Consider the following 16,261-nt stretch of genomic DNA (forward strand, 5'->3'; position numbering starts at 1 on the left):
GAGTAGCTCAAGCAGCAAACAGCTGGTTTCCTCCACTCCCTGGGCAAGACTCCTCACTGCTGACCAGGTCTTGGCCTTGTTCTCAGCACACCCAGAGCACACAGAGCCGCCCTGCAGACCAACAGCAACATCAGGTTTCACACTGCAGGCACTTTGCAATTAAACAAAAATAGGGAACTTGCCTGAAACAGCCCCCAAAGCACCAGGTGGACAATTAAGTCATTTTCTCTATACAAGCAGCACCTTCATTAAGTGCTTCTAACATTCTGACTGCAAGAGTAGACTTATTTCCCCTCCTCCTTCCATTCTACATGTCACAATGAGGTTATTCCTCTTTCCTCTCATTTTTGCAAGTTTGTTTCCAACATCTCCCTTGCCTCCTTCTGCAGCTCAGATGCTGTTTTGTCACCATCACTGGAACTGCTTTCAAAGCTGCTGGATTCTTCCCTGAGCTATTGCTGTCTTCTGACTTATCTCACTCTGAAAAACATGGGCTTTATTGCTTATTTCTTCCTCTGCTTTTTTTTTTTTTATTTTTTTTTTTAACCAAGTGGGCTGAAAATCATCATTTTTTCCCTCTGGACAAGGCAGACATCAGACAGGTCCATCTGTTCTCCTTAGAGGATCAGTGGCAAAGAGACTGCATGGACACCTAAAACATCCCACTCTTCAAGAGAGCTGACAGCTGAAGAAATCACCATACTGCAATTCAGTTTAAAATAACTGAAGAGATACAGCTAGGTGTTTGTGTTCTGAATACAATACCATTGACTTAGAGCCCTTTCCAATAAGAAAAAAAAAAAAAATAAAACCAAAACACCACACTCTGGCAATCATTATTTGGTCATCAGTGTAGGGACTGCATTGACCAGAAAGACCAGCAACAATTTCTGAGCCCAGACCTGCAAACCTGTTAAATGAGATTTACCTTCTGAATGCACATGGAACCAGGGCAACATCAGCAGAGGTCACCATAAGGTGAGCCTAAAGAGCATCACAAGGAGATTCAGGTACAAGGCTGAATCAGAATTCAGCACTGCAGGAAGTTGGTGATCTTGGTTCATGCATTTACAGGCTCTGAGAAGGGTTTTCAGACTTTAGACTGCATGGGATTTTAGCATTTGGCAAAGTCATCTCAAGGCCAGAAAGGTTGGCTTGTTTTATCCTCGTGTCCAGAGTACTTCACAGAGTTATTATCCCCACAAGGCCTTCAACAACGTGATTAGGATGAGATTCACCTCAGTGTTTGTAATGTAGATTTCTACATCTAAGCCATGTGTTGAAGCTCCTCTTACAGTCAAGGGATACCTATTTATTTGGCACAATCACTGGCAATCAGGGTGTGTAAGTCACTGTCTCCTTTACTTCAGGATGAGCTCAAGATCAGCAATGCTCCTGTAGCCGTGGTTTATATCAGCATCTGAGGAGATTGAAATGACACATTTAGACATTTACAGGGAAGACATCTACATTTCATCTTAAGCATCCCAGCACAATTACTGTAACTGCTACTACTTATGTTACATTATGATGTTAACAATACAATTAAGATACAAGTAAATCTCCTTTTCCTCCGGTAATTCATTGCTCATTTGCTTATCTGTTGCTAAATTTAAAAAAAAAAAAAAAAAAAAAAACCACAAAAAAAAAAAAAAAAAAAACACACACAAAAAAACCAAACAAGAAAACATCAATCCCCAAACTCAACATATTCCTGGCTATATCTTGCACTCCTGCTTAATCACCAGCCAAGAATATACAAAATCATTGATTTAGCCCATATTTTGCAGCTAAGATACAGTCTACAGCTATCTTCTAGAAAATTCTCCAAGTTTGGTTTAAAAATGACAAGTGGAAAATTGATAATTTCTTGTGCTAATTCTTTCAGCAGATATCTGATCTGCTATTAGGCCTTATGTATAGCCTGAATTTATCTTGCATCACCTTCCAATCATGCTATATCATCATTTATGCAATTAAAAAGCCCTCTAGTAAAACAGAAACTCCATCTTCATAGCCTGGAACAAACACTGATGGAAATCTCAGATTAATGCTAATAAACACATTATCTACTTCATGTTGCTGGGAAATTAACTCATGGTAGAGTAAGTGAAAACAAGCATTGCCAATGAAGACAGATTTCCATCTGCTCAAAATCTCTTTTCTTCACTCCTCCTAATGATGTTTTCTTTAGAGTTACTGTTTCCAGAAAACTACAAGGTATTATTCTATAACAGCAGATTTTCCCTATGGTGTCCAAAGAAACATTGCTTTGGAGGTGATTATGTCCTTTGGTCTCTGGGAGCAATGTTCTCTCTCATCCCATTTGCTGGGGAATGTGGTGACTCAGGCATTCAGCCCTGGCTATGTGCTCAATTGCTGCAGAAAGTTGCTGTCCATTTATTGTCACACCAAGAGCTCCTATCTTTAATTTCTTGGTTATCAACACCAGCAGCAAATGGAGCTGCAAACCAGAACATGGTATTATCATCCTGACTCTGGGAGCAACAGCTGCAGCTGTGATATCAGCTGTGCATGAAGTAACTGCAGGTCACGGATTATGCTGAGCTCCTAAACCACTTCCTCCTACCACTGAGACCAGGGACAGACATTAGTCCCATCTGTATCCTTTCTGGGAAGATAAATGGGTGTCCACTTCCACCTCTTATTCCCTCTTTCTTGAGAGAACAGCTGAGTCACCACAAGGAAGCTGTTACCTCCCCAGGTCATCAATAAATCACTTTTTCCCAACACCATCACCACCCCTGGGCAAAGAGTGATCAGGAACTGTGACTCACAGGTGTGTGGGCCTGAATCTCAATAGCTCTGTGAGCTTCTCCTACAAGGATTTGTTTGTGTAGGGACTCAAAAAGCCTTGCCCAAAGTCACAGGTGGCCCACTGGAAGGACCTTACCCCTGGATGCCATATTCCCAACACAAGGTGATTCAGAGATAATTCTTGCACCTAAACTACCTTGCTCCATATGGATAAAGGAATTCTTTATGAGTCCATACTCTGGGGGAACAGAGGCACAGTTTTAATCCTGACACAGGTGAACCCAATGTCAAAATCCAAAAAGTTAAAAAAGAGGGGTAGAAAAGATAAAAAAAGTAAATATATCTACGTATGAGTAAGAGACAACTTGACATGTCAGCTCCACCAGCCTGCTATCACCACTTAGGATGAGGGATTTTAAGTCAGACTCAACTCTGCTGTCCCAGTCATGTAATGTAGGAAAGGCAGAGCTGGAGGATCCAGTGATTGGTTCTGTTCTTCAGTAGTGAGGTGATGAACACCACCAAGGAAAAGAGGGAAGACAGGACTGAGTGAGGAATAGGGAGAAAGAGATGGGAAAGTGAGAAGAAGTTGTAGAGTTGAGACTAAATGATTCTTCTGAATGATGAAAAAATGGTGGAAATAGCAAATTACAGCATCTGTTAAAGAAAAAAAAAAAAGTCATTGGGAAAGACTTCCTATCTTCAATGAACTCTACTGACTAATGAAAACTATACCTAGCATTTCCCAGTGTCAGTATCCCAAACACAGACTATACTGGTTTGGGTTAGCCTAGAGACACACAACTTCCTTTGTAGCTAAAAATGAACATTGATTGCTCTGCAGTAGGCTGACCTGCCCAGCATCTCTGTCCAGATTTTACACATCACTTTTGTCCATGCACATTGAGGATTAAATGGAGTGGGGAAGAAGAAAACTCTCCATGACTCCAGGCCCAGAAGTCTACAAGTTATGTGAAATACATTAAACAACATATTCCACGAAGGGCAAACAAATTTATTGTTCCCCGCAATATAATGGAGTTCAAATCTTGGAGATGCACTGGATAGCATCCTGATTTGATCCATCCAAGCAACCTGATCTGAGTTTGAAGTTAACCTTGTTCTGTGGACTGGACAGGAGACCTCTAAACTTTCCATTTTCAAGGGTTTATGGTTGCAGTTGTCAACTCCCTCCTACAGCCCCAGTATCAGACACGACCTACACCAAGAAATGTGCAGAAACACAGCCCTTTGTTTGCACAACTTCCCCAGCTTATCTGCACTGGATTTGTCACCCAATTAACTGGATTTATGAGGGAGGAAAAAATTCTCTCTCATCTTTGAGGAGCAAGGAGGGAAGGAAAGCCTCCATGTTTGAATAAACCAGCTCCCAGCATGAAGGGAACAGGCTGTGAGCACCACGGTGAAAATACTGGCAGCTCTGGGAGAGGTTGATGCTCACTTGGTATTCTGCCAGGGGATCTCCATCCCTCCTTTGTACCTCACTCCTCAAGCTGTCTTACACTACTGGGAGGACAAGTGTGCTGTGTGCAAGACCTTGGTCCTGGCCTCTGGTACTAGCAGAATATCCATAAAGATAAAAAGATTTTGTATTGGGTCCAGAACAAGCTTGTGGCGCAGCAGCCAAATCCAATTGTTCCTCTGACTGTAATAGATTTACTCTACATTTGCACTGACATGACTAAAAGCAGTTGCTGGCTCAGTATTTCTGCAAAAACAAGCAAAACACAAACTAGCAGCTGTTCAAGGAATACACCACCACCCAAATACACTTCTTTATGTCAGGGCATTTGCATGCATTCAGATTTCATACAGTTTTCCAATGATTTTCAACATTAGGTTCAATTATGCTGGGGTCCTGCTTCAGCTGGTATATGAATGTGAGCATGCCCTTGAAAATACTGAGTGGTGCTTACACATCTGCAAAGTCTCCAATTTTATACAGAAAACTGCAGCACTTAAAAAACTGTCTGGGTCCACAAATAACCCTCATGATCACCCTCATTCACACCAGGTCATTCAAATTGACCTTCTACACTTGTTACAGGCTTCAAAAGGACAATGTTCAAGCCACTCTCAAAATGTTTTCTGATCCCTAAAAGGCACCTAGAAAACAGTGATGTCTGTTCATTGATTTGTGGAGGTAATTTTGAGTGATGTAGTTAAGAGGGTCAATGCAAATGGACAGAAATTCAGGAACAGGAAGAAGAAGGACTGATGCGGGCAAACTCCCAGCACAGTAGCTCCTGTGCCCAGGTAAATACAAGAGACAAAGGGAAAACAGTCAGTCACAGCCTTATATTTGAAGCCCAGTACAACAGGTACTGGGTTTTAATGTGACCTCAAGATCAACTACAATTACCATCAGAAATCAAAAGCAAATCTATGTGAGAGCTCAGGGAGATAAAGCCCAAGGCAAAACAGTAAACAAAAGGAAGGTGGAAAGTTAAACTCAAGAATCCCAACTAGAGAAAGACCTTAAAACTATTGAAATGTTATTTTCTGTGTCATAATGTCAGGGATGACTGTAGGCTTGTCATGGCCTGCTATACTAAGTAGAAACATATATAAAGCTCTTAAGGAAAGAGAATTAGAATTGATATAATATATATATATATAATTAGAATTGATATAATAAAAGTCTATGTAATAATAAAACTCATATTCCTCTTGCCTTTAGAGGTACAACTCATCTGTCTGAACGTGGCTTTTACTGCCAAAGACATTTACCAAAGACCAGCTCCTGCTATAGACAGTGAAGCCGAGGCTGTGATTTATCTCCATGAAAAGCAGACCCTCACATCTGGTTGGATGAATTCCACCCTAAAATCTATGGATTGTATTGACTAAATCTCCACTGACTATGAAGAGAAGCTAAATACCTACTGCACACACAGAACCATACATGAACATATTCACATTTAGCTGTCCTAATGTGGCTTTGATCCTTGCCCCTCACGTCAGTGAGAAAGTCCCCCATTCCTCAGGTGTTTTCAGTGCAAATACCTAAATTTAAATTAGTTCCATGAGGTCTCCTTTGTAGTCAGGGAAGAGTTTCAGGCACTGCAAGACATTTTAAAGTTGTCTTTCAAATGAGATTAATTGCACTCCAGAAATTTCCATTTCCTGTTTTTCTTCAGCAGCTATAAAAGAATTCCAGACAGCTACCTCAGATAGTGTGCTAGATGGATGGATCTCACTATGGAAAGACTGACACTCAAGCCCTGAGGCAGAGCAAGGAAATGCAGTTTGTGCAAGTAATTTAACACTGAAGAGAGTCGTGTATTTGTCACTGTACTATGTGATAGCACCATATTCTGAGAGCAGGAACTGTCATGAGCCAGCCTCTGCCAGATCCCATCTCTGCACTCAGGACCTGACAAGGCAATGGAGCAACTTCTACAATAATGAGAGAGACACAATCAGGAGAAATAGCCAAATATCAGCATCCACACAACTAGGAATATCTTCACATTTCACACAAGAAATTTGTTAATGAATGATCAGTGGGCTCTTCCTCCTGGATTTCTATCACAAAAATGTATTTTTTTGTTAATATGCCAAGATGTGGGGGAGAAGTGTTGAAACCTCCATGGGAGTTTGATCAGCACAAGCAGCGTTGAAGCAGAAGAGGCAAAAGCCATGGCAAAGTCCCATGAACAGAAAGGAGAAAAGATGTAGAATGTAAAATATGGTATTGAACACACACCTAGGGTGAAACTTGTATTATTTCACTGGGGTAGGATTTCCTGGGCCTTTGTCTAAATGAAAGGTTTTATCCCAGGGGTAATTGTTTGAAAATAAAAGCATCAAGTTAGACTAAATACAAGGAAGAAATTTTTTACAATGAGGGTGATAAAACACTGGCACAGGTTGCCCAGAGAGGTGGTGGATGCTCCATCCCCAGAAACATTCAAGGCCAGGTTGGATGGGGCTTTGAGCAACCTGCTGAAACTGAAGGGGTACCTGCCCACAGCAGCAGGGTTGGACTAGACCTTTAAAGGTCTCTTCCAACTTAAATTATTTTTAAGATTCTATCCCAAAAGCGGCTTTTTCCATGGACCCAGGAGGATAACCTCAAAGTGGTAAGATCTCACATACAAGAATTATGTCAGTTCTATAAACCCAAAGATTCTCATCCCAGCTCTCTGTCCCTGAGGCCAGCTGGCATGACCAGCGTCCACACCACTGACCTCACTTGCCTCCAGAGCAGGGAGACCCAGCCAAACTCCTGCTGGGAGTGGTGCCAGGTCTGTGGCAGCACCTGATCTGTGCTCAGTCACTCAGTCACCTCAGAACAAAACCACCACCCAGCAGTGTCCTGCTGTCAGTCAGTGTCACTGCTTGGGAACACCCCTGGCACAGCTTTGACAATTAGCCAAGACATGGCTAATGACTGCTCTGGGCATGAGCAAAGCTGCTGCCAGGGCTGCAGAGTCAGGCTGGTCCTGGGCTGCATCTGGTCCAGGGCACAGAAGGTGTCTGGGGTGTGATCAGGAGCCTCAGCTGTGTGCACTGAGATTCCCCCAGCACATCTCACAATGGAGCAACAGCGTTAGCAAAGGCAGAAGAGCAAATTCCAGTTTGTGTAATTACCTTCCTAAACTAATTCCCCTGCAATTTCAATCAGCTGCTCTTGACATTCCCTCCTCAGGGTGTAATCCCTCCTCACAAACACTCTGAGCCTGCATGGAGAGGCATGAGGGGAGCAAAGATAAGCAGAGCTGATGCCGCACTGCTGAGAACTGGTGGGCAGCTCCCCACCAGGAGCTTTGGGGATTTCACTATCAGTCCCTCCGCAGCTGCACTTGCTTCTCCTCCATCCCCAATGAAAGCAGAAAATTTTACACTCTGAATTTACAGTCAGTGGGGAATGTCCTGCAAGCAATTTTCTGGTTTAAGATTAACATCTCTGTCATTGACTTAAACTTAGGTATAGCCTAACTCTAATGGCTCCTAGAAAACATAGGACAGCTAGGACCTGGATGATTTGGGATATTTAAGCTTTCAGCATTGCTTTATCTCTACTCCAGTGGTGGATGGCACCAGGAACCATTAATTATTTTGTTGTTTGAGATGCACACCATGTCAAAAGCATGAAAAATCTGAGATGGAGAGATAACAATTAAAAGCAAATCACATAAATAAACAGATAAATATAGCCTGAAACTGAGGTTTGAACAAAAAGAAATGAGGAAATATCTGCAGTTTTGACACAGGTGCAGTATCTCATAAAATCTCTGGTTTAGTATTAATTCAGATGGCTGGGAGAAACTATATAACATTAAAAACTGGATCCAGAGCTATAAATAAAACCCTAACAAAAAACTACATTGTATTAACCAGGAAGCAGGGAAGTTATTATTTAATGAAATGCTGAATGGTGTTTGTTAGTTCTGGCCTTACTAACTGTTTCCTTAATGGTCTAGAAAAAGAACTAAATTGAACATTAGCAAAACTGTGAGGTACAAATCTAGAAGGAGATGAAAACACTAGTGGGGACAGAATAAAGTAAATATAAAAGCACTTGAGTTTAAAAAAAACCACCACTGGAGAGCCAACATGACAATTACAAACTAACAGGGGTTGCCAAAGGAGTGCAAAGCACATTCATGCAGCTCTCAGCCACAGCTCTGGAAACACAGGGACAAGTGAGATCCAAGTATCCATGCAATGAAATAAAGCGTGGAAAGTCAAAGGAAGTAAAAGACAACAGCAATCCAGAAAGGATGAGGATTCCTCCTCTGTCACTGCCATACAATGGATCTCTGCAGCTCCACCACCATGCACCAGTAACTGAGAAAAATTAAAGCAGGAAAGATTTTGGCAAGATTAATCACGAGGTAGAGGGGAGTCAGAGCAAAAGCCATCTCAAGAGACACCAGATGTGTCTCATGTCAGGGTCTCAGCATCTCTCCAGAGAGAGATTTAGCAGAGAGATTGGTGTAATATTGATGTAATATTGTTGTAATATTTAGAGATATTATTACACCTTCACTTCTGCATGGTTTGCACCACTAAGGAGGACAAGGTCCTCCTCCTCCTCGCCTGGTGGCTACAACCAGAGGTGGTTATTAAGCTATGGAAGGCTGAAGATGGGTGATGGGTCCTGTGAAGAGCTTGAGCTTAGGAGGATCCCACCAGGCCTGAGTAGAACAATGAGCTGGCTGTACAGAGGAAGATGATGGTACCTCATGCTGCTTTCCACCAAACCCCAGTCACAATCTTCTGCTTTGGATTACCTCAGTGTCACCTTGGATAGGTTCCTCCTGACTTCAGAGGGACCTTCCACTTGCTCCAAGTTAAACACACATTTATGCAATTTCCTCACTGAAGACTGGGGAAGGCAATTTACAGATTTCCAGCCTGGAAGTTCTCCAGAAGTGCCTCTTTCCAAGTAGGTTACCAAAACCTAAATATCCCAGGGCATGTCCCTCTCTCCACAGAAAATGCTATGTTTCCCAGCTACCATCCTAAGACAGAAGACAGCATACACTTAACAGCTCTTGTGGAGCTTATTCCCTGCAAAGCAATTAATATTTAAGTTATCCCATTTAATACAGTATCTGCCAGAAGCAATAGCAGATGCATGGTTCCATTCCTTCTGTAAAGTTTCATGCACAGGAGAGTATGGTATCCTTAAATACAAAAAGGGAATATAATGATATTAAACATAAGAATAAACATTATCATTTATTTATACCACGCAAGGCTGATCATGGTAGTACCCAGCCACCTGGCTGTGCCTAAGGTCACCAGTCATTTCTGTTTGTAAACAACACATAAATTATCTTAATGCTCACGTGATCAATTTTGACCAAAGTTTCTTCCAGCTATAAAATCAAATTCCTCAAGTTCAGACCTTGTCCTTGAATAAGCCATTGTCCGACCTTCTTGACATGCATCTCAATGCCACAAAGGACTTTCTGACAGTCAAGGGATACAGAATTATGTTCTGCATACATGCACCAGTTTGCATGTTGGGTAAGCTATAAATAAAAATCATTCAATCAAGTCATTTGAAGATGAGGACTATCAAAAAAAAAAAAAAAAAAAGAAAAATGTGCTGGTTGAGTGGATTCTGAGGTGACCTTTGGGAGAAGTAGGAATGGCTGGGACACCTTCCTGTTCACCTGCACACAAAAGCACACAGTGATAGATGACTGGCATTATATGTATTATTTTTTAATCCAGGTGTTAAAATGGATTAGTCTTAAGGTAGTCTTTAGTTACTATTTATTTCCATTAAATTTCCTTTGAGTGTTCCACCATTTTACAGCAAAATGAGCAGAACCAGCACAGAAACCCTCTCCCTGCTCATTTTTGTACATTTTCCTAATCTCTCTTTCAGATTAAAACAAGAAGTAAAGCTCAGGTGTCGTCTGCACCCAGCAGCTGCCCCAGAAGTGCACAGACCCTGCTGTGCCTTACCATGACCCATTGTTTGCAACAAGGAACAAAGAGAGACACGTGAAGAGGCTGGGATGGCTTTTCTGAAGAGTGATACCTCTGACCAGAGTCCAGGCTGGAGGTACTGAGATAAATCTAGTCCTGGGCTTTCCCACTGACAGTGTCTCCAGAACTGCTGGGGTGGCACTGAGATGCTGCTGCTCCTCACACCAAGTCTCTCAAAAGAGACGAAAAACACAATTTGCAGTCTGCTGCAATGGCTTTGCTACATCACAGCTTGTCAAACTGATTAAATTTGGGACTGTTCAGTTTTATAGACCTAACACCAGGGACTATGACTTCTGTTTGAGGGGCTATTCCTCTCTTCTCTTTGAGGAGCTGAGCTGGCAGCACTGAAAGACCAGCTGCTGAGTGTTTGCTGGCACTGGCAGCACTGCTTTTCCCTGGCTTTCTGCTGGGCACCATGGATTCTGCTGCCCGTCCAGATGAGGCTGGTCTGAGCTGGGCAGTGAACTTGCAGCAGGGTGCTCAGGGACCTGCAGGGGCCTGGGGGACACTAAGGCACACCCTGAGCACCATGCAGCCCTGTGCCTGCAGCTCCCACGAGCCATGGCAGCACAGAAACTTGGCAAGTGGCAGCACAGTCGTGACAACATCGAATACATGGCAAACCATTCCAACCTGGGGGTACCCACTGTGAGTGGGTCTTCCTCTGAGCACTGATGCCCAAGCACAAAGATTTGAGGCTGCAGCTGCACACTTATTCCCACCAAAGGGCCTGGTCCATAATTTCAAAGGAAGTTTGGATGCTTAAACAAGCACTGGGCACCTGTGAGCTGCTGAAGGGACTCCAGAGCTGCAGCTGGGGATCACCAGCCACTCACTACCCAGGCACTGGCTTCCCCAGGCCGTGCTACCCCTTGTCATTCTCCCAGCAAATCCCAGCTTCCTTCTGTTGTGCCAGCTGATGCCAGCAGCTGAGCTACAGCCACATCCCCCCAGGCCACTCGCAGTCCCAGGGCGGCTCCGCAAGCCGCTGGGAGCTGCAGGAGCAGAGGTGTGTGGTGAGGTCTCCAATGACTAAGACTTCATTAGTTTTTACAAAGTATACTGCAGAATATTTATCCATGCATTATGATGAATTAGCATAAATAATTAAAGCAGAACTCATATTGGCACACACATAAGCAAAGGGCACTCGCTAATGGACCAGGCTGGCTCTGCTGCTCTAGGGACACACTTAGATACAAGTCCATGCCAAAAAAGCCAAGAGAGGATTCATAGTTGTCCCTCTTTCTACCCCAAACCTTCTCCCATCTCCCTCCAGATGGCTCACAGAGTCTGAGGGGTGAGCACATCTTATGGAGCATCTCCTGAAGGGCAAAGAGGAAAATAATGGAAAGCCTCCAGACCTTCACCCTGTTCCCCAAATCCCATGACATTCTTTCCTGCAAACAACCCACCTACAATCAGTCATGCAGGAGGTGCTTGCCGGTGCTTCCCAGAAATGCTGCTGATTTGACAGATCGCATGACTCTGCCTCCTCTTTTTATTCCAGGTATTAAGCAGAACTGAAAGAAGATTGCATGGCAAACAGGGAAGGGTTCTCTAATGCTCCCCATGGCTTCCCCCTCACATCAGCAGGTGCATCATGGTGGTCTACACCAGCAGAGTGCAGGTGATATTGCACACTTCCCCAGAAAGGTATATCTAATCCCCAAAATTTACCTAGTCTTTTTTTTTCCATGAAAGTAAAGGCTGTAGTTGTCTCAGAAGATGATATGATTATATGAAAATGAGAATATCTCCTAGTTACCTCTCCTTCATCCTCTCTTTAAGTCAGGTTAAAAATTTTCCAGAAATTGCAATTCCAAATGATCTATACTATGTTACCTTTCTGTACTCTGTCCTTTATCCACCAAATATTATGTGCTTACAACTAAAACCACTGAAAAAATAAAAATCTTACTTGTTTCAATTTTTAATTCTACTTATTAATGCTTCTGTGCATAAATGAAGCATTTGGATGGTTTGTGGAGGCGGACAGGTCTTGAGTCTGTCTCCCTGGCCACAGCACACATCCCACGAGGCACAACTGCAGGGGTTTCCTACAATATATTGCACTGCCTAACACAAAGGGAAATACAGAACATCATGGGAACATCAGCTGTACCTACAGTAACATGAGCAGGGATAACAGGGATAGGCTGTAGCCTGACCAGCAACCCCCAAGAGAGATTTCCAAATGAAATATCTCAAAAATATCTCAAAATCTCAGGTTATTTTATTTTATTTTATACTGAAATGTTCAGCTAGGGTTTAGCTTTACAGACATGAAATTTTTCATGGGGAAAAACATTTTTTTCTTACCAAGTAGGACCACTAACACATTACCATATTGCCAAGAACACCATGAACCCTGGTGACCCACCAAAGGGGAACATCATGAGTGTCAGATAAATCTTTTGTCTAGTAGAGCTACCAAAGAACAAATGTTTTCAGATGGTGAAGGAAACAGAGCTGGCTTCTTTACGGACAAAATCCCCAAGGATAGTCTTGGGTAAACTCACTTGTGCAGAACAAAGAAGAAGGAAGAATCACAAGGAAAGTATCTCACAACGCTTTTGCTTAATTACTGCCAGTGAAAGCTGAATGCTAAAATTGCCATCAGGAATTACTCCCTTTCTCAACTGCACCTCTGTCCCTAGGGTTTGGTAGGGCCTGATCCCGTTTAGGAGCTCTCCTTGAATTTCCTCAGACAGAATCATTTCAAAGCACCCAGTGCCAGCCAAAGCCAGCGCTGGAGCCTCATTTATGTGCAGGTTACAGCAGTGAGATCCACACAGGATCCCGACCCCTCTGCAGCCATATGTGCATCTCTGTATGATTATTTAACGAGATCCCATCTGTGCCACTCTTTCAACAGTTGTGGCATCCAGAGTTTTCACAAAGACCTTGTCAAAGCCCCCTCCTGCCCCTCACACAACACCCTCAGCATGCATGAAAAAGTTGCAACCCTCTTGCATCAGCAGCTACCTGCCTCCCAAACCCTGGGATATACACAATATTGGAGTGCTTTGCATCATCTCTTCTTAAACACCTCTGAATGCTTGGATCTATAAGGAATTCATCACATCCAGCCATCCTGAAATCCCTTTTGGCCCTCAGCTGTTTGTTCTCTAGTTATTTGTATTTGACAGCAACAATCTTACTGGTTAATTTTGGGTGCATGGCATTTACTGCAAAGATACTCAGATAAGACAAATTGTAATATACCATTAAGATAACATAAATGGGACTTTCCTTGAAAATTAAAACAGGATCAAATTTGTAGATTTTATGGGAAGACTGGCAATCTCTCACCTTTCCAAGGAAAAGTGTAAACTGCTCTAAGTGTGAAAAGAAGCACTGGGAGACTGCTGGGATGGAACTACACCATGTCACAGCAGCACTTCCAAACGAGAGAGACTCCTTTAAGGAAGGAAAAAAAGGTTAAAAGACAATTAATTTGAAGGCAAGAATAAAGACTTTGGGTATCAACTTAGATGCTGCTTCCCCACAGCTCCTGATCTCAAGCAGGTCTTCTTTCTCCAGTGACAGGAACAAGCTCTGAAGCCTGTCAGCCAGACCTCAGCACACTCTTCCATCACTCTCAGCAGATTCCTTTTGTAGGGCTGGATCCTACAGTGAGGTAAGACCCCACAGCTTCAGCTGAGTTCAGAGGGAGCTGAGACTGAACAGAAACTCAGTGGGGCCAACCTGGACAGCAAGATCCTCTGGAGGACCTGGGGAGGGATGGAGTGTCTATGCTGGGCTGACAGACTTGTGCATTTTACTTCCTTTAAGGATAAGGACTTCTAGAAGTGTTTTGTTTCATTTTCATTAATATTGAATTTGGCACTGATGGTTTTCACAAGACTATTTCTGACTTTTGTGAGTCAGACTGACATTTCAGTTTTGCAGGACCGAGCAGTCAACAAAGAGAAGCTGACCACACAGTGTCAGGTCCACTCCTAAGAAGGATCAAACCTTACAAATATCATGATTTTTTTCCCATTCTGTGATCCATATTGCATAAGTATCTTAAGGTCAACCTTAACCACACATCTAGAGAGTTATCTAAAATGAATGATGTAACTTGGAATTTTTATACCACTGCAAATAACTGTCAATTATTTTATTCAATTCGATTAAATGAATTCAATTATATTATTGTCAACTGTTTGATTCTCTCAGCTCACCTGAGCCTCTCCAGACACATCCATTGTCCTATTGCTTATATCCAGGCATGAGCCTGCACACAGATGTGACCCAGCTGCCACAGAGGGGTGCAAACTGCTTGGAATGCTCTGCTGTGTGCTAAAGCCTCACTGATGTGTGTGGGCTGGCCAAGGCAGGATGAAAGGGGTGCCCCTCTGTCCAGTTGTCACTCTCCCCAGCAGCATTATGCAATACTGAACACAACTTGACAGCAAGCTCCAGACCTAAGAGCCTTCCCAGCAAAACAGACTTCAAGTGCTGTCACTCCCTGCTTGCTAGCACGAGTTTTCCTATGGCAAAAAGAGGTGAAAAAACCAAAAAAGTGTCACAGCATCCAGTTTCCATAGTTGCAGATTTTAAGCTGGAAAACAGGACCTGAGTCCCAAGACATACTTGATGAATAAACACTGGAAAGAGGGGAGCAGCAATGGATGAGTGGTACACAAGCAGCACTCTAGTACCGATGGTTGCCTTTTAATTCTTGCTCAGGGCTAAAAACTGTGAACATCAATAAAAATGTGCCTGAAGGTAAGATCACAGCCCTACATTCAAGTTGTTTATTTGCAGGTGCAAGGACTATGCCAATGATCAGTACTTCCTGAAATCCAGGCACACAACCCATGCAGCCTAGAGAGCTTTGTTTGTCTTTGGCAAATAAACCAATTTCAAAAATCACTGCTTAAATCCTCTGTCACATAGAGTTCTGCACACCTTATAGTGCCAAAGAAAAACAGTACCACCGTGATCACCGATAAACCCCTGGGTTTTCAAACACATTCACAACACTAAAACACACACTTATTTTAATACAACTCTGCCAACTCCATTATGTGATGTTCACGGAATGATCTTTTTGATATTCTCTATGACAACTTAAGGCAACAGAATTTTTAGGAATGCAAAGCAGCTGTCATTCTCTTGACTTGTCACCTATGGGCTATAAAACGAGTTTATTTCCTCTCGGTTCACTTGTGGTCAGTGAAACTTTCTGGCTGACAGCGCTGCAGTGCTCGGGTTTCATGCACTGCGGGGTGATGCTTATCGGACCGAAACCCGATGGTTTTCATTTGACGCTTTTAGCTACGGAAGGAATGGGTTCACCCGCGGTCTGCAACAGCGAGTTGAACCTCACGCTCCAGGTTGAGCTGCAGTGGCCGCGTTCCCCTGAAGCACTTCGAGCCTTAAAACCGCTCAGAGCTTGGTTTATTCCGGCATCCCTCCTCCAGTGCCCGAGACACACAGGCTCGGGAATGCCACTCCAAGGCAACGCGGAGGTACGGGCAAGACAGAAACACAGAGTTAAAAGCAGCTGCTCTTTTTGGAAAACCCGACGACATAAGAGAAATAAAGCCTCCCAGCAGCACACTCCGTATCAGACCCTTGCTGCACACACAGCTGGCGCCCGAGCGAGCCCCCGGAGCGCCTCGCACCGAGAATGATAAAGCAAAACGCTGGCCCCGGGCGCAGCCCCCCGGGGCAGCCGCGGACGCGCCCCCGGGAGCCCCGCTCCGCGCTCCGCGTACTCACACGAAGGCGTGATAGAGCAGCGCCCAGCCGCGGGGTCGTTCCAGGGCGTCGTAGATCAAAGTTTGGATGCGGCGGTACCTGGCGTGGTTCCGCTTCACCGGGCGGCTCAGGGGGGTCTTCGCCAGCAGCCCCAGTCCCGGCGGGCTCCGCTTGCCGCCCTCCTCCTTCCCGCCGCCCTCCAGCAGCAGCGTCCCGTCGCGGTCGCCGCCGGTGCCCAGGGCCAGCGAGCCCTGCTCGGGGTCGCCGCCGGCCGCCGCTCGCCGCC

The 16,261-nt window shown here is 43.9% G+C and overlaps 1 protein-coding gene across 1 annotated transcript in view; it reads right to left on the reverse strand.

The window, feature by feature from the left end:
* The window catches only part of KCNQ3 (potassium voltage-gated channel subfamily Q member 3), a 185,217-nt gene that overhangs the window by 168,875 nt on the left and 81 nt on the right, over window positions 1-16,261 (reverse strand). Inside the window, 1 exon segment of the mRNA XM_041488085.1 lies at window positions 15,997-16,261. This exon segment is cut by the window's right edge and continues 4 nt beyond it. Coding sequence (XP_041344019.1) covers window positions 15,997-16,261 — 265 coding nt within the window.

Source organism: Pyrgilauda ruficollis, unplaced genomic scaffold (assembly GCF_017590135.1).
Source record: "Pyrgilauda ruficollis isolate IOZ18807 unplaced genomic scaffold, ASM1759013v1 scaffold87, whole genome shotgun sequence".
NCBI lineage: Eukaryota > Metazoa > Chordata > Aves > Passeriformes > Passeridae > Pyrgilauda > Pyrgilauda ruficollis.